This window comes from Budorcas taxicolor, chromosome 14 (genome assembly GCF_023091745.1).
Source record: "Budorcas taxicolor isolate Tak-1 chromosome 14, Takin1.1, whole genome shotgun sequence".
Classification (NCBI taxonomy): Eukaryota; Metazoa; Chordata; class Mammalia; order Artiodactyla; family Bovidae; genus Budorcas; species Budorcas taxicolor.
Genome location: NC_068923.1, coordinates 48,117,834 through 48,143,733, shown reverse-complemented (window position 1 = coordinate 48,143,733; position 25,900 = coordinate 48,117,834). Strand labels below are relative to the sequence as shown.

The 25,900-nt window shown below is 40.0% G+C and overlaps 1 protein-coding gene across 6 annotated transcripts in view; it reads left to right on the top strand.

Annotated features, from left to right (window-relative positions):
• Nucleotides 1-25,900, top strand: part of EYA1 (EYA transcriptional coactivator and phosphatase 1) — a 180,759-nt gene that overhangs the window by 144,998 nt on the left and 9,861 nt on the right. For all 6 annotated transcript variants that reach the window (XM_052651460.1, XM_052651459.1, XM_052651458.1 and 3 more), the window contains 5 exons: nt 18,274-18,332; nt 18,429-18,589; nt 19,734-19,848; nt 19,959-20,080; nt 24,247-24,347. In XM_052651460.1, coding sequence (XP_052507420.1) covers nt 18,274-18,332; nt 18,429-18,589; nt 19,734-19,848; nt 19,959-20,080; nt 24,247-24,347 — 558 coding nt within the window. The remainder of the gene's footprint in view (nt 1-18,273; nt 18,333-18,428; nt 18,590-19,733; nt 19,849-19,958; nt 20,081-24,246; nt 24,348-25,900) is intronic.

The window sequence follows — 25,900 nt, the reverse complement described above, 5'->3', positions numbered from 1 at the left end:
GAGTATCTTTGATGCAAAAACTGGAGTAGGGCCATGGAGAAAGAAGAGGGGGTGGCTTAGGGAATAGATAGGGAATGAAAATTTTGAAATAATAAGTGGTTTGCTGCCAAAATTCCCATGTAGAATTCCAACAGAAATCACACTGGAAAACAACAGAAATTCTGCTGATGTTCAGTTTGCAAATGCAGACGGATCCAGTGCACTCCTTTTGTTCTTTCCTCCTTTACGTTGTTCCTCCACCCCCAGTTCCAAGAGGGAAGGTTTCTTTGGGGCAGTTAAATAGCTCTTGTGTCTGGCTCCCCTCACCCTGTGCTGTCCCTTCATAGAAAACAAGGATGCTGGCTTCTTGGCCAAAAGAAATGTGTTTCTTGGGTTGTGCTGACTGCCTTTTCTTGTCCTCTTCTTGCCTCATGTTTTGAAGGCTGACTTGTGGGCCTTGCTAGTGGTGTCTGTGTCATAGAGCAGAGCCTTGCCGTGTGCAGAGTGACGTAGAGGGAGAAGCTGGCTAAAGGGAAGCTCTTCTCACATCAGTACAGAGCATTGACCTTGACCTCTATCAGCACTGGAAACTCAGTCTTCTTATCTGCAGGGTACACATGTAGGCAATTGAAATGATGTGATTTTTGCCCAAAGCCACTTGGTGGTGGTGTTGGTGGTGGTGGTTCACTCAGTCGTGTCTGACTCTGCGACCCCATGCACTGCAGCATGCCAGCCTTCCCTGTCCTTCACTATCTCCCGGCGTTTGCTCAAACGCATGTCCATTGAGTCGATAATGCCATCCAACCATCTCATGCTCTGTTGCCCCCTTCTCCTCCTGCCCTCAATCTTTCCCAGCATCAGTCTTTTCCAATGAATTGGCTCTTCACATCTTGATTAGGTAATAGTAAAGCTAAGATGGGAAAAGGGATTTCCTACCTCAGTATCATTACACACACCTCTCTAGCCATGTCCCATAACCTGGCAATTTCTCTGCAGCAACGTAAAGGAAATAGTGGCATGTTGATGCTGTCACACGCCATTGTCATACAGCAGATCCCATTAACAGAACATACTGTCTCCAATGTGTTATTTGTTAGCTTTGTTTATATGTTGTACTCTACTATTAGTAGTTGCTCAAGCAAACCTAAAATCTGTTTTGAAAAGGTTTGGAGGTAGGTGGGTAAATAAATTGCTTGATTGTTAGATGATGGACAGACGGATGTACTTGTAAATTCCTATTGTTGAGTAGACAAAAATATTATTTTAGCTGCCTCTATCTACATTGCAGCTTCCCTGGTGACTCAGATGGTAAAGAATCTGCCTGCAATGCAGGAGACCCAGGTTTGACTCCTGGGTTGGGAAGAGCCCCTGGAGAAGGGAATGGCAACCCACTCCAGTATTCTTGCCTGGAGAATCCTGTGGACAGAGGAGCCTGCCAGGCTACAGTCCTTGGGGTCACAAAGAGTTGGAGACAACTGAGCAACTAACACACATCCACATGTGACAGAGAAAAAGTGCTATAAATTTACTCATGCTTACTCCATCCTGGACACTGTGCTAGGCATTGAGGAGAAGAGATGAAATATAGTCACTGCCCTCAGGAGTCAGGATGGGAGGTGGAGACAGAAAAGTAAGGGAACGGTTATATCACAGTGAATCTCCACAGTGATGGAAACATGTAATGATAGCAGAGTCTGAAACCAAGATCACCAACCCAGCCTATGGGAGGAGTGACGAGACAAGAAGGCAGGAGATACGACTTCCACATGATGTATGTAACCTTTGGGGCAAGAGAGCACGGCATTTAGGAACAGTTTGAGTAGATCTAAAGTGTTGGCTCAGATGGTAAAGAATCCCACCTGGAATTCAGGAGCCCAGGGTTCAATCCCTGGGTTGGGAAGATCCTCTGGAGAAGGAAATGGCAATCCACTCCAGTCTTCTTGCCTGAAGAATTCCATGGACAGAGGTGCGTGGTGGGCTACAGTCCATGGGGTTGCCACGAGTTGCACATGATTGAGCAGCGAACACACACACAAAGCACAGAGTGCATGCCAAGCAGTTGGGAGATAAGAGGACAGAGGAGCCAGATTATGAGAGGCTTTGTAAACTCTGCGAAGGATGTGCCATGTCATATGAATGCCCAGGGTAATCATGAATGAATGCTTATCTTTGCTATGAAGATGAATTGCATCGTGAAGTGAGGGGTATCAGTACTCTAGAGAAGAAATCACCAGGGCTTGTTTGTCGGAACAGAGTCTGGGGGCAAATGGAGAAGCTCTTAAGAAAATAGTCTGGAGAGGATGTGGGAGTAGATTTGATGTACTGGGTTGGGAAACCAGAATCTTAGTTCAGGCTTGAACAGTAAGGTAGAGATGGAAAACCCAGGACAGTGAGCTGGCTCCAAGAGGAAGATGCTAACTACAGGTTTTTTGAGTTGTTGATGAATTTGAAGTGTGTTCTGTACATCAGACAGACTCCAGCAAGTGTAGTAAATGCAGGTCTGAAGCTCAACAGAGAGAAGTGAGTTTGAAGTCATCACTCATGAAATTGGTTAAGATTCCAAGAAGAACGTATTGAGTGAAAAAGAAACGTCTGAGAGCAGGGGTCTCTTTGTGAGATTTCTGTTTGGCAACACAGATCTCAACATACATTTGATAACATGTGTAAAACAAAACTGGATGTTCTAACAAACTGGTAACTGACCTGCCTGTGAAGCTATCTTCCTAGTTTTACCAAAGTCTCTTTTTTATTATTTTTTATTGTGGTATAATTGATGTATAAGAATATGTAAGTTTCAGGTGTATAACATACTGATTCACACTTTTAAAGGTTATATTCCATTTATCGTTATTTAAAATACTGGCTTTGTTTCCTGAAAAATAGAATAAAATAAAATACTGGCTTCGTTCTATGGATGAAGCAACTAGGAGGCAGCGTGGTCTGAGGAAACAGTGAACACTTCTTTGAAGTTCAGGCCCAAGTTTAGGCCTTACCTGAACAATGAATGCATGAGCTTCACCCATCAACCCTGGTGAGCATCAGAGATGGTTCAGAGGTACAGTACAGTTAGAGAATATTTGGAGCCCCAGTCAGTGCCTGGCACCTGGTGGGCCTCTGCATGTAAAGTGCCTTTTCTGCTTACCGAACAGACATGCCACTTCGGCTGGTAATTCATGTAATTGGCTGAGGGCTGTCAGTTTATTTAAAAATCCTGAGAAACTGACCTGTTGGTGTCACCTATGACAGACTTTTTGTTTAGATTCTTCATTTTGACAGGTGCCCAGTAATCTTCAGTCTGGGAGATTTTACTCACTTACCTTCATAGGAAGTTTTCTTAGTAGAGAAAAAAGAACTCTTCTTCTCTCTTTTTTTTGTTTTAAATTGACGAGTGCAAGAGAAAGCCTGTAACTTCAACTTCCCCCAAATGTGCTTAAGTTGTGGTCCCTGGAGTCTTCTCCCATTTCGGGGCAGTTACAATAGAGCCTCTATCTGGGCTCAGCCAGTCCAGTATGCTAACAGCATTTCTAAGGAAAGGCTTTTCAGTCCCAGATTCTTCCTGCTACTAATTGTGTGCTACTCCTTTGTAAGGCAGGTAGAGGACCGGGGCAGGCAGAGAGGATGCTGTTTTTTGATCAACATTACCTGGTGATTTTGTTTGCCTCTTGGAAAAACAATCAACTAAGAAGTATCTTCTGGTATTGTGTTTTGTCAAGAAGTTAAAGGGACATCTTAGGTCCAAGACACCATCCCTTTTAATTGGTGGAAATTGTTGTTTTAAACACACATTCATGTAGTCCTCCTGGATTTGCAGATAAAAAATGTTCCTACTAAATAAAAAATAAGTAGCTTGGAACATTCATAGTTGAAAGGTAGTATTTAGCATGTTTGTAGTAAGAACATGTAGAGGTGTGGTGAAATAATACTTTCTCTTTGCAAAGTAGAAATTATAGTCTTTGCTTTCTTCAAAATATAGGGGAAATTACTTGCATTCTAAATGCCAAAAATGAAAGATTCACTCTGCTTTCAATCACATACCTATTCAAATTGTTGTAAGCAGAAGTCAAGGCCTTAAGGAAATTGACAGAAGCTTTCCCAAAATCCAAGAGAAAATGTAAAACTTTATGTTAGAGTTAAGAAACAACTGAATTTTGTAAAGCTTTTTAGGGATGATAGTAAATAAGATGCAGATATCTGTCTGTGTTCTCAAAGTGTTTAAAATCATGTAAGCTCAGAGTAAGGACTCAGAAAGATGAGGGTGACATTGAAACTGCCACAGAGGATTAACAGGAATCGACAGAACTGTATGGAGTGAACTTTAGAGAAGAATGTTCTAAGCAGAAGGGATATAGAACAAGGATCAGAGATTTGAGTGAAGAAAAATGTCAAATAAGGAAAGTATAATATAGCCTAAAGAGATAAGTGAATGTCATGAATCTACGTTTGTTCATCAGCCTGGTCATTCACTTAAACATTTATCAAGTGATTACTGTTTTGTGCACAAAGATGCTTAAATATTAATTCTTCTTTAATAATAAATATTCTTTTAGATGCTTAAAATAGAATGTAAGGAAGATAGACAGCCATTGCCCTACTTATTAACAGTTTAAAAAAAAATGCTATCAGCATTTTAAAACAGTTTGAAGAACTATCAGCCATTGTTTGGTTAAGAGAAATATGAAACATGTATAATTGTGAATAGTATTCAGCAATTTAAAAGATAATAGAGATGGTTAATTGATAGAAAATGATATTTATTCCACATTGCCGAGTAGAAGAGAAAGTAGCTACAAAACAGATACCTGGCTTTACCTGCTATTTTGGTATGTGCTCTGTGCTCCAGTCTTATAGTCCTGTCCAGCTCTTTGTGATTCCATGGACTGTAGCCTGCCAGGCTCCTCTGTCCATGGAATTTTCCAGACAAGAATAGTGGAGCAGTTACCATTTCATACTCCAGGGGATCTTCTCAACCCAGGGATCAAACATCTGTCTCTTGGATCTCCTGCATTGGCAGGTGAATTTTTTACCCCAGCACCACCTGGGAAGCACTTTTTTGTTGGGGGGGGGAGGAGGGGGTATATATCACCTATCAAAATTTAAGCTCTATGAAAAACATGAGGAAGGCTGACTGAGTGAGTGAGTGAGTAGGACCAGGAAGAATGATGGAAGAATTTAACAGAGCTTACTTCTGAGGGATGGAATTGAAGTTTATTTCCTTTATATGTTTTTCTGTTTTTCATGAATGCTGTACATGAGTATGTATCATTTTGCAATCAAACAAGATAATAAATATATTTTCCTAAAACTACTAACTTTTTAACACTGCAATGACAAAACGTAAAAATGTTAGCAATTAATTTCCAGTTGGGTTGACCCATTCTTTCATATTAAATTCTGTCAGATAATCTGGAAGGTTTCCTTCAGTATCATCCATGTGCTTGGTCCATGTAGGAAAGGAATAGGCAGAAATAAGGTCCAACTTAGAAAAAAGAGAGAAAAAAGACCCATAAAAAGTTATCTCTTCTCTCCAAAAATTTACTACCTGCTGGGATACACAGAAGTGATCTCTGTAAGCCTTCATTTCCTTATCCATCAAATGTAGAGTTTAAGGGAGGGTTGGAAATAACATGGGCTTCCCTGGTAGCTCAGCTGGTAAAGAATCTGCCTGCAATGCAAGAGACCCTGGTTCAATTCCTGAGTTGGGAAGATCCCCAAGAGAAGGGATAGGCTTGCAGTATAGGGACCAGACACATAGTAGCTCTTAATGATTGTTGCTTCTGTTATTCAGTGAGCTCCAGAGCATTCGTCAGGGCTGACAAAGAAAAGGAACCTTGCCTTGACAGGTGAGAGAGGCGAGACAAGGCATTCCAGCAAGCAATAGACACAGTCGTTATCCAGTGAAAGAGGGACGTGGAGACCAGGCTGAGACTGGCCTGCCGGGAGCATGTGACCCCTCTAGATGGGCTGTGAAGGAGAGACAGACATGGCATTGGATGGGCAAGGTTAAGGCTCAGTAGAAAAGCCTTCGAATGCCCATTTGCATTGGCATATATTTAGTGTTTCTAATTTAATTTTTCCTAAGCATCTATTAGGGCTTCCCAGGTGGCGCTGGTGGTAAAGAACCTACCTGCCAGTGCAGGAGACTTCAGAGACACAAGTGTAATCCCTGGGTTGGGAAGATCTCCTGGAGGAGGGCATGGCAACTCACTCCAGTATTGTTGCCTGGAGGATCCCATGGACAGAGGAGCCTGGTGAGCTATAGTCCATAGGGTCACAAAGAGTCGGACACAACTGAAACCACTCAGCACACACGCAAGCATCTGATCACCTTCTGGCTAAAAGGCAGATACAGAAAGAGAAGTGAAGTGTATCACCTGCCACCAAGAAGCTAACCCTCCAGAGTGGAAATTGTATTTCGGGGCAGGGGGTTGGGGGTGGGGGGTGGACAAAACCTACTCTGAGAGAACTGTATCTGACAGTGATTTGATGCACAGGCTGGACTGAAAGGAAAAGGGCTAGAAGCATGGTGAATCCCATGTTCCATTCTCATAGCTTTGTTAGAATTCTAGTTCCTTCCCTGAGAGAAAATTCTAGTGGCACTCACTTGTACCCTCTTTCTCCAGCCCCTCCCATGTTTATGAAGCCATTCTGGCTATATGTGCATTTCATTTATTTTTGTATACTTAGTGCCTGGTATAGGCGGTCAGTCATTGTTAGTTGAGTACATAACAAAATGAAAGAATACAGAATGTGTGTCCTGTAATATATAACATAGACCATATTAATGCTATATAATACTTTCCTGAATAATATACAAACAACCAAAAGATATTCTTTGTGGCTTGGAATGTTTAATCATAGGAAAAGGCCATGGTTTTATAGGAAGTGAGACTGTGAGTATGAACAAAATTTTTCCTTAGTTTTCAGCCCCCAACTCCTTTTCCCTCTGCTATTGACATGCATTGGTTTGGGGCATACCAGAGCCCCCTGCACCCCCATGCTGGAGGAAATTTACCAGATAAGACAGTTCACACAAAGTAATGGAGCTTATTTAAGTCATTTACCCTTACCGGAAGTCTTTGTCTTATAAAAGAAGATTGAAAAGGGAAGATTTCAAGGGGTGGAATTTCAGACCCCCTGATACTTAGAAGAGAAGAGAGAGCTTTTTGAGTAAGAAAGTGCCTCCTGAGAGGTCCTCACTCCCCACGAAGGGGCTGACAGTGAGGGAAGGTGATGATGGAACCTTCCTTCAGCTCATGGGGAACCTATTTTTTTAAGTGCCTACGTCCGGTTCTGCCAACTTTTCTCTCGGGAGTCAGCAATAATTATATGGCAGAGGAAATCAGCGTGGAAAATTTTTATTCACTTATTAACTAAGGGTGTTATTCTGAGCTACACATTCTTTGATACAAAATTGAGTCTTTTTTATCAGTATAAAGTCATCTCGCTGAATATGTCAACTAAAATTGACAAATTGGTCTCTTTTAAACTTTCAAATTTTACTTCCCACCCCTGCAAAAAAAGAGTCACTTAAAAAACCAATTACATTGAAATATGCCTTTAAAGATTATAGACAAATGGCTTGAAGGTCAACGAAAATGAATCAATAGACATGGAATGATAATAAACCAGAACTTGTGTTTGTTGCAAACACTGAATTTTAGAGCGAAATATTGTTTCAGAGATTAAAAAATCTCTCTTAAAATATGACCTGTTTAATATCAAAGCTTTAGTTCATTGGTTTATGTATGATCAAAACAGAAATAGTCCAGGTAAATGAAAACTTCTAGTTAAATGCTTGGTGAATGAATTAGTATGTGATTAATTTTCTTCAAATGGCAGTGACAGTTAAAAGAAAGTGATTGCAGGAAAGGATAAAAGGTTTCCTGGTTTGAATATGTTTCCGTGCTTCTGGCAGCAAGTTTGCAATAAAAAGAATGATTTTTATGAGAATGTGATTATTCACAGCAAGACTAGAGTTGGTGTCACTATGAAAAATTCTTCTTTGGTAGATACTCTCAGCAGGAATAATAGATCTAAAAGAAAGGCAACAGGAATTACAAAGAACACTGTGGCCAATGACAAATTATGTTTGCAAAATGATGGGCAAACCCACTGAAAACTGAGAAATCAGTTCAGCAGTAAATCAAAGGCTTATTCTTAAGAGTAGTCCTGACAGTCAAAAGAGTGACATTTATATTAGACATGTGCTGAGTTTTCTTTTTTTCAAGGCTCTGAATTATTATTTTGTACATTGTCAGCCTTTACTGTTTTATCTTACTACTTGATTTTAAATTACATGATACAATTAAAACTATGATATTTTAATGAAAAACTATGTAATACAATTTGACGTATTATGAAACATTGATGCACTACCCTATTTTGTATTTGAAGGTATATAACATAACATTTGGGCAAACTCCGGGAAATGGTGATGGACAGGGAGGCCTGGCGTGCTGCGATTCATGGGGTTGCAAAGAGTCGGACACGACTGAGCGACTGGCCTGAACTGAACATTTTCACTGATTTCTCTGCAGATTTGTAAAATGCCATATCTTCTTATATTAGCTGAACTATAAATGAAGCTATTAAATTTGGGCCAAAGCTTTCTGTATATAGTATCATGCGGTAAGGGTACAGAATGCACTGAAATGTATTTTGTGCTATTGCACAAAACATAATCAATAAAAGATGGATCTTGTAGCATTAAATTATTAGGCATTCACCATATACCTTTTCACTTGGTGCTTTTTATTCACTGTATTTTTTAATTTACTGTATTTTTTTAAAGAAAGGAAAATTATGTGTTGATATCATTTGATCAAATGTAATAACATGCCATAATTATCAATTAAATGAATCCATTACTTTTAGAGACACAGTGTCGAACAATTTCAGATAAGCCCATTTCATTTTAAAAACTTATCTTCAGTTCTGTCTGGCTTTGATTAGTAAGCCTTCTTTTCCTCACCCTAAGGTGGAGGGTGTGAATAAAGACAAATGTATTTAATATGACCATGTGGTAAAGAAGGCATTCATGATTAGAAAGAAGGAACTCCAAGCAGAGTGAAACTGACATATTTATTAACCTTGTACCACTCGCTAAGAAGAAACCAGCTTCATGCAATTCCTTTGGGATTCTTGGAGAAGTGTGCTGTGGTGGTATTATCATGCCATCTCACTTTTAATGAGCACATTTTTAAAGGAATTAATACTATAAGAACATATTACAAATTTGAAAACATGTTCTCATCTTCTCTTTAATTCATTAATAAGCTTGATAGCCCTATAATTTTTATTTAGTGATCTTAAATATTTAGTATATCCTTGTACATATATGAAAACATAGCATAAGCACTTTATCTTCTGCTTTAACATGCCATCTTCACATGCTTTTCAGTAAAGATTTTATCCTCTAAATGTTTTATGAATATTCAGCTAAACAGAATGAGATTGAAATAGCTAATGTCTTGCCTTTGCTGAAACTGCTGTAATTCGAGTCTTGGGTTTCAAATACAGGTACTAGAGATATTCTAGAAAAATATCTCTTTTGTTTAGATAATCCCTACAGGATATTGTAACTTTAAATATATTAAAATATTGTTTCTCTAAGTAAGAAACAATAATTTAAAACAGCATATGTCTCTACAAGTTGCATCTGATTACCAGATCTCAAAAATTGATGTTAAAATTCCTCTTACCTAGTTTGAGATTTGAAATTGTTGTTTTTTTTTCCCCCCTTGTTGGCTTCTATATTTGTGTCATCCTATTCCTATCAAAACAGAATGGGATATTTAAATATTGACTTATTAACACGTGTTGGCACTGATGCTGTGCTGAGTAGATAGTTTTAAAGTGGGAATGTAAAGATAAATTTGTCCAGCTGTATTTTAATTCCTTGTGTTCCCCAAACTGTCTAACAGAATGAGGCAGATTTCAAAAACTCCCTTTGTTCTTCATCTCCTGTGCTGTAGCCATGGGTAATCTGCAGCCTTTTCTTTTGCCAGGAAGCATTGTGTGGGAAAGCAAGGGCGGGCCACAGGTCACAAGGTGCACCCCAGACGGACATGACCAGTCCTGCTGCTGAGAGCCAGAGTAACAGGGCTGCAGCCCCACACCCTTCTTTCCAGGAGGCCCGTGCCACAGGCATGCCACCAGTCCACAGTGACAGGCACAGGGCACAGCAGTGCTGTGACTTCTCGTTGCATCCATTTGAAAGTGTAGTGCGGGTTTGGACACAGCTTTAGGAAGCACACTACAGGCACATGATTTAGACTTACTGTTTAGATCAGTGAGTCTAAACACACAGTGTGCTAATTGAACAGCCTCTTTTATACAGAGCAAAATATCCCAGTAAAATCCAAGTTTCTGCACATTTACTGACGGACAGAATTTCTTTCTTTCCTGTTTTAAGCAAAGTATATCATTGATTTATGGTGTTGTGTTAGTTTCAGGTGTACATCAAAGTGATTCAGTTATACGTATATTTTTTTCAGATTCTCTTCCATTATAGGTTGTTGCAAGATATTGAATACATTTCCCTGTGCTACACCGTACAGACAGAATTTCTTTACCACAGAGCTCAAGGAGCTGAATCTAATTGTCAGTGAATTAGGAGCAGGACTCTTCATATCTTTGCCATCAATTAGTTTGCTTCTGGACCACCCCTCCCCCCTCCATAGAACTTCCAAGTCACAGAAAATCTCTAGGGTTGACCCATCTTACCTTATTTTTCCAACAAAATTATGCAGATATCTAGGCAGTCGGGAGTTATTTCCAAAAGCCGCATGGAAATCACTCCCTTAAAAACCTCTGTCACTCAAATACTGGTCACCTTGTAATGCCATCTGTACAATTGGATTTTTTTATTAGAAAGAGAGTAGTGTGAGCAGATCCACAGGGAGAATCTTTTGTTTTTTCTTTTAATTTTTCAAAGCACTGTTAATCACTTGCCTTCCAGACAACTAATGTGAGTGTGTGCCATGTGTGGTAGTCGCTTCAATTGTGTCCGACTCTTTGTGACTCCATGGAGCCCACCAGGCTCCTCTGTCCATGGAGCTCTCCAGGCAAGAATACTGGAGTGGGTTGCCATTTCCTCCTCCGGGGGATCTTCCCGACCCAGGGATCAAACCCACATCTCTTATGTCTCCTGCACTAGCAGGCAGGTTCTTTAGCACTAGCACTACCTGGGAAGCCCATTTGAGTGAGTTGTCTTTAAAAGTACTAGAAATACTCCTGTACTCCATATATTACAGTTTTCATATTTAGGAATAAAAGGAAAACGTTCTGGTAACTTGCAGATGTCTAAGGTGTCAAGCTAGTTATCTTATTGTTTGGTGGAGAGGTCAGAGAAGTGGATGTAATTGCTTGATGACAGAAAGGGGCAGAGAACCCAGCCACCGTGTCCCTGGGCAACTCCAGCAAGTCTCAGGAGGCTTACTGATGCACGGACACAATGGAAATAGCTCCTTCTCTGAGGATGCTTTTTCTTTCCATTTTTGCTTCATAAAGGAAGGTATTGAAACAATTAGTCGGCAGTATGGTGTTCGTTTTCTCATGGTAAATTTGGAAAATGGAGCAAATATCGCTTCAGTCAGCAGAATCAGGGCTTATATAACTCAACTTCTCCCAAGACATGTTTGTAACATTTTTATATTGTTCCCTTTCATAACGTGCAGACTGCCTCCAAGTCTTCAAGTCTGTTTATGCAAAGCCTGCAGGTTTACTTGGAGTTTATGTTTCTAGTGTCAGGTTCAGGGGTGTACACGCCTCAGCATCCTGACTGTGATGTCACTGTGTTTGGCACAGAGAATAAGACCCATTGTAACTGTCTTAATTCTTTTCATTAATTATCCTAAATGAACGTGAATGGCATGGTGTGTTTTTACATAATTATGGCACAAGTGAGAGGCTTGAGGGAAAAGTCCAACCACTACGGTATCAAAGCAGAATAAATATTTGCAGAAAAATTCTGCCATAACTTAATATTTTGCATATGAGCCCCTGTACAAAATCTGAGTTATTCCCGGAGCTCAGTCCAAAAGAACATGTCTGTGGCCCAGCCCTGGAAGGCCAGAGATGATGATGGATCGGAAAAAGGTCAGCTTGAGTTGCAGTGCCAAGAATAATGACAGAAAGAACCAAAAAGGCAGAATAACAGTGCAACCAGAGTTCTGAGGGAGACCATGCTTTTGCTGCATGGCCGTGAGATAGGACCCCATGTGGCTTTCTTCCTGCTCCCAACACTGGACCTGGTATTCAGCTGCTTCATGGGTTGGCACTTTTCCCCAGCCATGCATGTCAGCATTTTATAATCCAGCCCCACAAGGGCTGAGGTGTCTGTAAGCTGAGGGCCCAGAGTCACTGAAGCTTGCTGATTTTATTGATTTTACTGCTCTGTGAGAAGCACAAGGCACGGCACATAAAGGGAAGCCAGACAAGGCTGAACTTTGGGCGTTGGGTTTGTGGTTTATCTGAAGGATGCTTGCTCATAGGAGCCGTTTCAGGTACAATAGAGCTTGCAGGCCAGTGCCTGTGGGTTCAGCATCATGCTTCCCTGATGGTTGCCACCTGCCCTCATTCAACTCTCCTGTGACTGTGACCGAGTCCTTGTTCCTAGGCTTCGAGCCTTCTAGTAGGACATGTGACAAAATCATGCTAATACCTATGCTCTCATCTACCCTTGTGCTCTGCCCCCTCCACCCTTGTAAAGACCAAGTTTCCATGATGGCTTTCCTCCTGGGAAAATTTCTCTCTGAAGTGCCAATCTTTTGGAGGCCAAGAGGAGAGATGAAGGTGTGGGGCTTGAACCGCAGGATGGAGCTTGAACCTCCGAGCTCTGGGCCAAAAGAGGGGCAGTGGTGACAAATGCTGGACCCCCAGGTGGGCATGGGGCAAGCAGAGGTGAGGATACATCCTGGAGCAGGAATCTCGTAAACATCAAACAACTGACAAGCCAGCAGGGGCCTAGGTTGTGGAGTGGGCCATAGTCTAAATTATGCAAAACCCAGGGATCCTAGGGAGAAATAATGCTTGGGGATCGAAGGCCTGTATAGTGTCTCAGCACTGAGGTTGCTTAGCTTTTCTGAGTCTTCATTTATTTGCAGCCATAAAATAGGCTGTAACCTTAAATACTATTTTGTGTCCAACATAAGTATCAGTAATTCAGCTCAATAAAGGAGTCTGTGTGAGTAGAAACAACCATGGGCCTGCCTCTGCAGATGTGCTAAGTCACTTCAGTCATGTCTGACTCTTTGTGACCCCATGGACTAGCCCACCAGGCTCTTCTGTGCATGGGATCCTCCAGGCAAGAACACTGGAGTGGGTTGCCATGCCCTTCTCCAGGGAATCTTCCCGACCCAGGGAACAAAACCGCCTCTCTTATGTCTCTTCCAAAACCGGTGGAGTTCTTTACCACCGCACAAATATAGAAAACAGCTCTTATTGGGGTTGTTATCCATCCCTTCAAGGGAAGGAAAAATCCATTCTTCATAGGATATAGACTCTCAAGACAGGATACCTTTGTAATCCAGTGTCAGTGGGTGGTGTAGTCCTGGTGCTTTAGGACTTCTGGAAAGGGAGGGACTGAGCTCAGGGTGACAACAGTGGGTCCAATGTGTTAGCAATGTCTAATTCAGTACAAAATTATGAAATTTACCTAGTGAAGGATAGCCACAACTTTGCCTAGCACTGGCTTGACTCTTAGAAGCTCTTTGAGGGATATGGGTATATGTTAAAACTGGTTAAATAAAAATGTTAATTATATACTCCTCTCGTATTGACATGACATGATGTAAACTTTTATACAAAAACATTGATATTGACATCCCTTTGGAAAGCCATGAACAACAAATAGGTCTCTGCTTATCTCTTGATCCCTTTTCAGCCTTGCATCAGTTCTCGTATCTATACTTTGAGGGTTAAAAGAAACTGTTTAAGATCTTTCCTTCCTACCTCTGAGACCTGCTGATTAACTGCACAGAGTCCCTTTGCATCTGTGGGGTATTTTCTAGAGAGAAGGATGGCTGGCCTCCAAAAGGTCACCTTCCCCCACCCTCACACTATAGCCATTCAGAAGTAGAGGACCAGCATCGACAGTCCCTGTCACCTGCTGGTGCATGTAACTCTCCCTCTTTGGCCTCAGGGCCTTTACACTTGCTCTTTCCTTGTCCTGCAAAGCTGTTTCCCCAGACACTCCCACAGCATTGCATATCCCCTTGCCTGCCATATTGTTTCTCCTTAGCACTTATCACTGTCTAACAGATTGTACATTTTGCATGTTTTCTTGTTTGGATGTCTCTCCCAACTGGAATGTTAGTTCTAAGATGGTAAGGATTTTTGTGTTAAGTGGTGTGTCCTTAGCATCTATAGCAATAACCAGAACAGGTATTCCTTAATAAATAATCAGACACAATAATAAATAAATGATTACCTTTTTAGCCCAAAGCACCCATTAGCCACTTTGGATCCATGTTGAGTGCAGAGTCTATCAGGAGACAAGGAAATGACTACTTCACACCTCTACCTGAGACCCCAAGCCTGACACCCATGTGTGTTTGGGGTCCCTTAGGTGTCTCAAGCCTCAGCAGGCCAGAATAATGCCTGACCAATTAATTAATTAACACTAAATTGGTTGCACTGGCCATGGGAGGCCCCTATGTGGATGCTACCCCAAGACTTGGATTCGGTAATGGCTTGAATTCCTTAAAATCTTACTGCATACTTTTTGGAAGTTTATTTCAATTACATTTTCAGCACATTCAGTCTTTTGGGAATAAAAATGTATTTTCTCATGAAATTATATATATTCTGCACTCTGTGTATTAAGCATCTAATTATGGTTTGTAGGCATAGATTTTGGCACCTGAAAATATAGAAAGCTTCCATTATTGTCTTCTGCGTCTATAGACTCTTGCAGTGGGGCTGTAAACTTTGTTGCTGTTGTTGTTTCATTGGTTTCTTCTCCTATCCCTCAGTTACCTAACTGTCTGGGTTTAGAATAGATTTGCAAATGAAAAGCAACCAAATTCAGAAAGCAAAAATGGAAACCTCAAATTAGGCTCTTAGGAAAACAGGCAAAAAGCTGGATGGCTTCTGAAAAGTGAAAGAAGGGAAGCCTTATCGCCATGGAGGAGACAATTTCAGGATATCAGAATGCAGGGAACTACAGTTTTCTAATTTAACAGTAAGTACACTGAGTACAAGTTCACATACAGGGCTCAGCTGAGAAATGAAATATTTCAGTCTCTTAATAGTCTCCGTTCTTTGAGGAATTAGTTTTTTATGGGTAAGCATCAAAATAGTAATATTATAGTTTCTCATTAAAAAAAATTTTTTTAATACACAGCTTATTTTCCAAGACATTTTTACCATTATTTGTAAACTCATAATAGTGACTTATCATCTTTCATATTGTTGTTCAGTTGCCAAGTCATGTTATCAATTGCAAGTTTGTGCAACAGACTACTTATCTATTGTTAAGTAAACTGAGAGCTCATTCCAAAAACACATTTTACATAGACACTTTAATGATGTTTTAATTCCTAAAAGCGCCAACTAGGTCCTTTAAGAATGCTCTTGATTTTTTAATCTCTTTTTATTGGAGTATAGTTGCTTTACAGTGTTGTGTCAGTTTCTGCTGTACAGCAAAGTGAATCAGCTATACGAACATCTTCTCTGCTTCTGGATTTCCTTCCCATTTAGGTCACTACAGAGCACTGAGTAGAGTTCCCTGAGTACATTCTCATTAGTTATCTCTCTTGATTGAAATCATTCTACAAAAATTCTCTGGCTAAGGTACATGTATGGCTGATTCTTCTTGCTGTCCACCTGAGACTATCAAAACATTGTTAATCAATTATACTCCAATAGAGAATAAGTTTAAAAAGAAATTCTGCTAAACAGCAGGGTTTTGTGGTTGCTGTCACACCAAACTGTGCTTTAATCAGATCATTGTGAAGTGAGTTTGGTTATCTGCAGGTAAAAAGGCTGGGAGCAGTTGACCCTTAATTAGAGTAAACCAAGATACTGAACAGTATTTCAAATGAGGGCCCAGCCTGGGAACAAAAAGCCTTAAGGAAAGCTGGCAGGACAAAACAAATACAGGATTCAGGCAGACAATAGCTGTGGTAGAGTCATCAACAGTCATTAGAAGATAAGGCTGCTCTGTTAGTAATGGAGATTTACAACTGCATTAGCTTAAGAAAAGCCTCTTAACACCCTGTTTTTCCAAAGCATTCTTCCCACCCCTAGAATTAACCAGGTAACTTTGGGTCAGCTTTGATTCCTTAAATTCAATTCTTTTAAACATATCTTTTCCTCTTCTAATTCCTCAACTTCCTCCCTCTCTCTGTTCTTTCTCCCCAGAGAGAAAAATCCTGCGTTAACAGCACTGAGGCTTTGGGGGGTTCTGTTTGTTTGCGGGAGTACCCTTTTTCGCATTTATGTTTTTTAACTAACCACACACCCTAACAGAGTCGTGTACCAACTGCATTTTTGTATTTCTGTCTAGATGAATGGCTAGATGGTAGAAAGTCACGATTTAGTAATTCTTTAAACCCAGAATAAGTTACGTTGTTGAAAAAACACAGCTATCATTCATCTTTCACCCTCCGAATTATGTATAATAACTCAGAAATTTCCCATTGAGTTTTGCAGGAATGACCTGTTTTTTAAAATGTTAAATTCACAGTCCTGCCTGCGAGGCCTCCTAGACTTTTATTCCTTTTTTTTTTCTTATCTGGGGTTATGGACCTCAGGAGAGCAGGGAAGGGTTACAAGGTCAAAGCCTTTTCCTCCTTGGAACTTGTGGCTTGCTGGGAGAGGGTTGCTTGGAAAATAGATGCTTTAGAAGGAAGAGGTTGGGGTCAGGATTTTAATTCTGTTAAGCAACAGCTGGTTTGAGTTTCTTTCTACTTCTATCTCCTGCTCCCTTCCTCACAAATCCATGGAGAGAAAGAATTTGTGCAGAAGGAACCGGCAACATAAAAATCCACCTTCTATTCCTAGGGTGCTTTATCTCGGGCATCTTTGTTACACATTGAATGTCAAGCACGAGAGGGATAGGACAGATTTGATGAGGTGAACTCTATGGGAAGGATGACAAGAGCTTTAGTCCAAAGAACCTTTTAAAATACAAGATGCACGCCTGCAGATTTCTTATAAGATTTTTTTCACTAAAACTTTTAATGGAAATAAAAGTGTCAGAAAGGCCACTGTGGTATTCGGAGGCTGACTGCCAAGAGAAGAATCATGGCTAAAATATTAAAACATGCCAAGTGCGTATTACTTGTTTCTGGACTAGAGACCATGTCTGTCTCCAAATTATAGTTTGCCTTCATTTGTTCAGCAAATGTTTATTGAGTGTTGCTCTTCCCACAAAGATGCTGGAGGCTGGGGCACAGCAGTAAGATGTAGGAGTGCTTACATGTGAACAGGTGTATCAGTGTAAACCCATCCGACTGGGCTTTAACCCACAATTACACCCCCTATTCTAAACAGTTTATGCATGGTGTGGGATTTTAAAATCAGGTCTGTTCCAATCATATTATTTTATAATCAACTCATAAATCCACTATTTAAAATGAATATGTAATAACAGAAAAACAGTAAAAAAAAAAAAAGTTAAGTTTTGAAAACAGTAAAAGGAAAAAAAACGCCTCATGGTTAATTTTTTTAGATTGGGAAGTCTCCCATGCTTTTTTCCTACACACACACACACACACACATATGTGCACGCGCGAACAAAATAAAACTCACATCTCTCAAATCAATAGCAAACTAGTAACAGATTTTCTGGTCTGGGCTCCACGCTGGCCTCAGGCTGTGTTGGTGTGTGGCTCAACAGCAATCAAAGGTCATAATTTCATTGGCAGTTAGCATCAGGTTTAATTTTTCTAGCATGTTAGATTTACCGAAATGTCTGGTTTCAGTTACACTTCGGCATTGACTGAATCAGCTCAGAGCAGTGTGATGTCTTCAGGTACCTGAGGTTTATGGAACACATATGCTAATTGTTTTCAATCACTTTCCTTTCTAAACACAAAAATGTGTTTTCTGAACCTGAGTAACAGTAGTCCTTATTGACATTGCTCCTTTCTTACATTGAGAAAGGACCCAAAGTAGGTAAAAATGTCAATTTAACAAGACTGCCACCTACTGATTGACGTGGTTGGCAAACACTACCGATTTCAGTGTTTGGAGGTGGTTGTTTTTAAACAGCTGTGTACGGTTTTTCCCAAAAAAATGTAGATCCTTTTTGAAAATTGACATGTATCAATTTTAATTGTGTTTTAGGAATGTGACCAAGTTCATATAGACGATGTCTCTTCTGATGACAACGGACAAGACCTGAGGTGAGCCCGTGATCGGGAAGTTATGGTTTAATTGCTCAGCTCACTAAGATGAACTTTCTCTTTGGTTAACTTTGGGCTTTTCTTGCATCTAAATAGCACATATAACTTTGGAACAGATGGCTTTCCTGCTGCAGCAACCAGTGCTAATTTATGCTTGGCAACTGGTGTCCGGGGCGGTGTAGACTGGATGAGAAAGTTGGCCTTCCGCTACAGACGAGTAAAAGAGATCTACAATACCTACAAAAATAATGTTGGAGGCAAGTGACTATCACCAGTAGCTTGCTGGGTTGGTTAAGACAGTCTCAATAAAATACTCAGAGCATCATACATTTACATCACATTTTTAGGGGTAGAACAGCTTTTGCTGAGAGTAGTTTCATCTAACCAGTGATTATTCTGCTGTCATTGAATGAGAGAAGTAATAGATTTAGAGCCAGCTGCCCTGGCCAGGCTAATCTAGTCCTGGCTCCCTTTCTTAGCAGTTGTGTGAGTTAGTAAACTTACTGGAGTAAGTTTCTTGACCTCTTGCCTAAAGGACTTAAGATGAATCGTAAAGCATCCTTCTATCAGGTAGATGCTTGTATTAGTTCATCTTTTGATTGTGTTTCAAAAGGACTTTGGTGTGAAAAGGAATATATTGGCTTCCCTGGTGGCTCAGATGATAATCTACCTGCAATGCAAGAGACTTGGGTTCAATCCCTGGGTTGGGAACATCCCCTGGAGACAGGAATGGCAGCCCACTCCAGTATTCTTGCCTGGAGAGTTCCATGGACAGAGGAGCCTGGTGGGCTGCTACACAGTCCATGGGGTTGCAGAGAGTCAGACACGACTGAGCAACTAACACACAATGAAAAGTTTAAGGGTGATTGTTGGTTTCTAGCATGGCTGAATTCAGATGCTCTGGTGATGCAATCAGTAATCCTTGGCCTGTGATTTCCTCTGGGGTCAGTCCCTCCCGAAAGGTGGCAAAAGTGACCACCAGTAGACCCGGGCTTCTATTCAACCAGTCCAGCACCTCCATGGGGTAGAGAAACATCTTTCCCAATAGATTCAACAAAAAAGTTCCAGGTACTTTCAGTGGCCAAGACAAGGTCATATGCCTATTGTGGAAGCCAGAGAATAGTGTTGTGTCTCTGTGCAAATTATGCAGTTGGAGAAATAGGGGTGAGTAGGCTCCCTCAATAGAAGAGAGGACTTCTATAACTAGAAAAAGGGATGTCGGGAATGCAGAAACAACAGATGTCTCCTACAGTACTAAATATTTGTTGAATGGTATGTGAAGAATTGCTTAGTACACGTAAAGCTTGAGGGAGGTATTAGAGTAGTTTTAAATGTTTATTGTTTATAAAGTTGGCGAGACTCGTTGATAAGGAAGTAGTTCCTTTGCTTTTAAATCCACAGGTCTGCTTGGTCCAGCCAAGAGGGAAGCCTGGTTGCAGCTGAGGGCTGAAATTGAAGCCCTGACAGACTCCTGGTTGACACTGGCTCTAAAGGCCCTCACGCTCATTCACTCCCGGTAAGTTGTCCCCAAGTCACTTTGTAGGGCCTCTGCCTGAAGACAGGCTTTGCTTGTTCATTTTGGAGACTTATTTTTCAACTGTCTTTTTTTTCTTTCTGTTCTCATAGAACGAACTGTGTGAATATTTTAGTAACAACTACTCAGCTTATCCCAGCATTGGCGAAAGTCTTGCTATATGGTTTAGGAATTGTATTTCCAATAGAAAATATTTACAGTGCAACTAAAATAGGTAAGCTACTTTTTAATCATTTATATAACAGTCAACCTTTTGCTTTCAGGCTAGTAAAAATGAAAGGCAACAAATAGGATTTTATTTACAGGATTCTACATGTCAGAAAACTAGAATAATGTTTAAACCAATTTTATTGTCAAAATTGCCTTTAGATATCAAGATAAATATAAAGCATAATTCATGTAGCTAAACTCAGAAAATTTTACTTCACTGGCTAACATTAAAACTTATGCATTTTACTACAGTCAACTTAGCATCATTTTTAGATTATTATTTTTATTCTCTTAGGCAGCATCAACAAAAATTATTTTATAAGCTAAAACAAGTAGTTATATAGAAATATACAAAGCAGAAATAACTAATAGCTTTAATTAGCCAACTCCAATATATTATTATTACTGGAACTATTTTTCTTTTTTTTTTTGCTTTAATTTAACATGTGTAAATGATTAAGTTCTCATTTTTGTTATGGGGATCAAAAAATTAGATTCTTACAAAAAGAAAATGTAGTTAGGAAAGATTAGTGTGAAATTTACTTAAAATATCAACCAAGACAAAACAAAAGTAGGAGTTAAAAGAAGACATGGCTCTTGTTCTTAGGGAATTCACTGTCTAACAGAGGAAACAGACAACAAAATAACTATAGTATGACAGAGTATTCAGTGGTATATAAATGAACGCTTATCAGGTATTTACTAGGTGCCCAGAATTGTACTAAACATTTTACGTATTTAAAGTCCATCTTTGCAACCTTTTCATTTTACAGCTGAGGAAGCTAAATCTCAGAGATGTAAGTAAGTCAGTTTAAGTTAATAGCTAGTTAAAAAAAAAAAAAAAAAAAGCTAGTAAAGTTGAGAGTTAGAGTAGATCTCTGAGTCTAAGGTCCAGCAGACCATTCCACATGCTGAGGGATCCTACCAGTAAGTGCCCAAGTGTGCACTTCATTGGGGGAGCATTCAGTCCCACTCAGAAGGAGGCAGAAGGGCAAGTGTCAGTGAAAGTTAAAGGGAAGGTATGACATTTGAGCTGGGTATATAAGAGTTTATATATAGGTAGTTTATAAACGCAGATGGCTAGTGAGAACAAAGCAACAGAGAAATTAAAATGTATTCCCTGCTAAGGGACTTGTGAGTTTTTCTGGGTGATTAATATGCAGTATTCATGGGTAGCTGGCAAGGTAGATTTGGGTTTTAAGTGCCCTTATATGTTGCTATCAGAGAAGGCAATGGCACCCCACTCCAGTACTCTTGACTGGAAAATCCCATGGAAGGAGGAGCCTGGAAGGCTGCAGTCCATGGGGTCGCTGAGGGTCGGACACGACTGAGCGACTTCACTTTCACTTTTCACCTTCATGCACTGGAGAAGGAAATGGCAACCCACTCCAGCGTTCTTGCCTGGAGAATCCCAGGGACAGGGGAGCCTGGTGGGCTGACATCTCTGGGGTCGCAGAGAGTCGGACATGACTGAAGTGACTTAGCAGCAGCAGCAGCATATGTTGCTATGATGAGGTGAATGTTATATAATTGAGTCCTAGGGACAGAGGATGAGTGTCCTGGTAAGTGGGAAGAAGGTTGTTTCTGGCTAAACAAAAAGAGGCAAAACAGACTATCTATCTCTGATTTGTTCTTCTCTTCAAAGAATTTACTAAACTATCACTAAAAAATTACTTGTTTAGTTATTTGTTCATAGTCTCCTTGATAACTGAGTCTGTCTGTATCATTCATCATTGTAGCCATAGGGCCTAGCACATAGTAGGTACTCAATGTTGAATGAAATGGATGAATATACGGTTGTTTATTCAGAAGAAGGCTGACAATAGAGGTTTCTTTTAGGCAACTGGATCAGTATTGACACTATTAGCTGATGGGGCAATCAGGTTTGATGACAAAAATAAGAGTTTGATCCTACTTATGTGAGCTTGAAGAACCTGTAGGATATTCAAATAACCCTATAAAGTTGGAACTAGTTGGAGTTTGAGAATGACTGCTGCCTCCTGAGAAAGGCAAAGAACAGAAAACTAGAAGACCCTTATAAAACAAAGAATTCCTAGTAGCCTGATATACCCAGAATTGTTACATGTTCTCACATAAATTAGTAATCAATTTCCATTAACTCAGGTCTTTACCTGTATCAATTAAGAGAAATCATGTTTTGTGAACAGGGATCCAAGATAAGGTTTTATTGGCACATGAAAGAAAGAACATATTCCAAATAAGCATATAATATACAAGGGATATAGTACTTAACTTCCTAGAAGGAAAGGAATAGTAGTATATTACATGTTCTGCAAGTTGAAGTTTAATCTCAAATAATCTGAAAATGTGAGGATAATAGGAAATTATAATAACAATTAAGAAAGTATTTTTAATGAACATATTGTTTGCAATATTGGAATTTTTTTCAATATAGAATAAAAATTCAATTTAAATACTGTACAGTGGTAGAAATGATCTCAAAACCAGTGGTAGAACTACGTTCCTGTGATTTTTTTTTTTTAGTAATAAAAATAGAGATTGAAACTCCTGTTAATTACTGCTAATCTTGCCATCAAATGAGATATGTCATATGGGGATCAGTGTAGAAAAACCAGGGATTTTTTCCTGTAGGCAAAATGGCAAAATCAGAGAAGGAAAGGGACTGGTCTGTCATTCAGCAGAGAGCTGTGATGTTCTTTCAGACAAAATGGATTCATCAAAATCAAAATTCCATGTAAGACCTCGAATTAACCTCTAAATGTGAGCTTCAGTTTATTAATTCTTATTGTGTATTCACAATGAACCTTATTAGGAAGGTAGTATTTGGGTGAGAATTTGTCCATCACAGCTTTATTTTAAAGTCACATTGAGTTTACCTTCCTTTTCCCGTGAAGAGGAAACTTTACAAAAATATGCAAACATTTTGCTCTAAGGGGGAAAAGAAAGTTTCATGACATCCAAGTGTTCGGTTGTATATTTTTTTGCAGTGAAAACCAGCCTTTGTATTTGTTTCTCAAAGTGATTTAATATTTCACAGGTTAGTGAGCAACTACAGAAGCATTGAAATGACATCTTTGAATAAGGCTGGCTCCATTTCATTCTGTCAGATGCAAACTAGAGATTTTAGTGCAAAATACAAATATAAAGCAGACATTTGTTTAAGCAAACAAGCAATTTGTTCGTGTGTATATCTGATCCTTATTTGAAAGAGGTACAGGTCCCGCTCAGCATTCACATCTGAAAACTATAAACTGTCCCATTGTCCATTAAAATGACCTTATTGGCAGCCCTGGACTTGGAACCCTAGTTCCTGTTCTGCAAAGCAACAATGACTGCATTAACCACAGGGATGTGCTGACAGCGTAGCTGCCACTGGAGCCCAAACCAAGCCTTGACATGGGAAAGATAATAGACAGATAAAGGTATTCTGTTACCTTTATCCCGCTTTTCCTCTAGGAAATTGCTTTACTGAACATTAGATGCCTGGGTCAGGCACGCATGCTCTTGTAGGTATTGTAGCATGGGTCAGACAAGCATGCTCTGGTAAGGCCCCAAATTACATGACATTCATTTCAGAAACAGTTTTCCAAGAATATTTCCAGTCAACACATTTGGCCTTGGAAGTGTCTTTCATTCAAAGAAGTATTCCAACCTGAAAATGAAGGGAAAAACTAAGTCCGGTGTTTGATTTCTCTTGCCATAACAAAACCAATCCTTCAGTTTTGTTCATCCTTCTCAATAGCCTTTCAATCAGATATTAGATTCAGTGTTTGACAGATCGTGAAATATTTTTTTAATCAAGTTAAAATATATTGGCAGAATGGCATGATTTTGTTTAGTCTCAGCTCAGAGGGTCAAAGTACTACAAAACAATACTTTCTCTACCAAATTTATACTGTAAATGACCAGATCCTACTTTTTAATAAATGAGTCTTAGAGGAAAAAGTACTAAAACTGTCAATTTCCCAGGGACAGGATACCACATGGGTAATTCATTTACAGTTTTTGCTGTATTGTGCTGTTCTGCATACTCCCCAAATGGCATGTAAAAGCATGCTTTTCCTAGTTCACACAAGTATGATAGAGTTGGATCAGCATAAAAACAGCATTCTATATAAAAAGTTTAAGTCCTAGAGTGCTGACTTGCCCAAAGTTTACATTTTTTTATCATTTACTTTTGCTCATTAGGAAAGGAAAGCTGTTTTGAGAGAATAATTCAGAGGTTTGGAAGAAAAGTGGTGTATGTTGTCATAGGAGATGGTGTGGAAGAGGAACAAGGGGCAAAAAAGGTGAGTGTTCCTCATTGGCGTTTCTTGTGCCCTTTAATTTTTCTTGGTCCTCAAAATTCTGAGCTGGATCATTTAAACACATTCCATTTCTCTGAAACAGATTGTGAATGCATCCAGAACTGTAAGCACTGATCTAGGGCAGAGTAGAATTAAATCATTATTGAAATAATCTTTTTGAAGAGTGATATTCACAAGCTCAGGGGTCATGGATGGTTCATCTTCACAGAATGTGGACTTGGGGAACAGAAAATGAGGCTTAGCTCTGGATCTGTCACCTGGAATAGAGACAGCATACGTGCCTGCTAACGCCAGCATGCCCCTCTCTGCACCCATGGCAGACATCACCAGGTGATTAAACCTTTGTTACCTAAGCCTGGATGCAGCCTATGAACCTTCTAAACATCAATTCAGAGAACCTTCTAAACATCAGTTCAGAAAGATTCTACCAGCTGATCAGAGCTAGGATGCAAAACTTTTCTTCCCTAGAGTATAGTACCTTCTTTTGATCACAACGTCAGTGAATTACCCCTTTGGGGATGCGCAGAAAGGAGGAAGGAAGCAGACCCAACTATTAATTAGGTCTCTTTACCCAGTTTATCCATCATATTTCTTTCTACTTTTCTGCATCCCTGCAAGTATAATTCCGTCATTTCCTTCAGCAAAAGCTTTCTCATGAATGTCCTTTATCGCATTTTTAAAAGGGGGAAGGAGGAGGAACCACATTCCTTAGCCAGGCATTCAGGGTCTACACAACCTAGTAACAACCTACCTTTCAGTCTCCTCCACTCTTGCACCTTACACTGTAGGCATATTGGTGTGCTTACCTTCCTTTGGCCATGCCCAGGACCTCCCCCGCTGCTGTTGCTCCTTTCCCCAGGGCCCGAATGTCACTGTCTTCCTCATTTTTCAAAATCCAGTTTATATACCACCTTTTCTGTTTCTCTTGATTTTAAGAACTCAGTAGCACCACTTATTCTATAATTGGAGAAAGTGAAAAAAGTGAAAATATTAGTCACTCAGTCATGTCTGACTCTTTGCAACCCCATGGACTGTAGGCCCACCAGGCTCCTCTGTCTGTGGAGTTCTCCAGGCAAGAATCCTGGAGTGGGTAGCCATTCCCTTCTCCAGGGGATCTTCCTGACCCAGAGATCAAACCCAAGTCTCCAGCATTGCAGGAAGACTCTATACCATCTGAACCACCAGGGAAGTCCTTAATTGGAGAAGCTATGGGAAATAACTTGGATTCTTGAGCCAGACAGCCTGCGTTTGAATTGCAGCTGTCATTTAGCAGCTCTGAACAGGTTACTTTACCTTTCTCTTTCTTTATCTATACATAGGGACAATAGCAGCACCTAGCTCATTGGGCTATTTTAAGGTTTAGATTTAGTTAACACATTATTGGCTGTGGGACTTTTGCAGAAACTAGCAACTGTGGCAGTTTGTTACGTAAGTGAATATTGAAACACTGGTCAATAACATTCAACTAACAAGAGATATATTGATATGTCTCTGGTAAATAAGTTGTTAAAATATAAAACAGAGCCTGATACCTA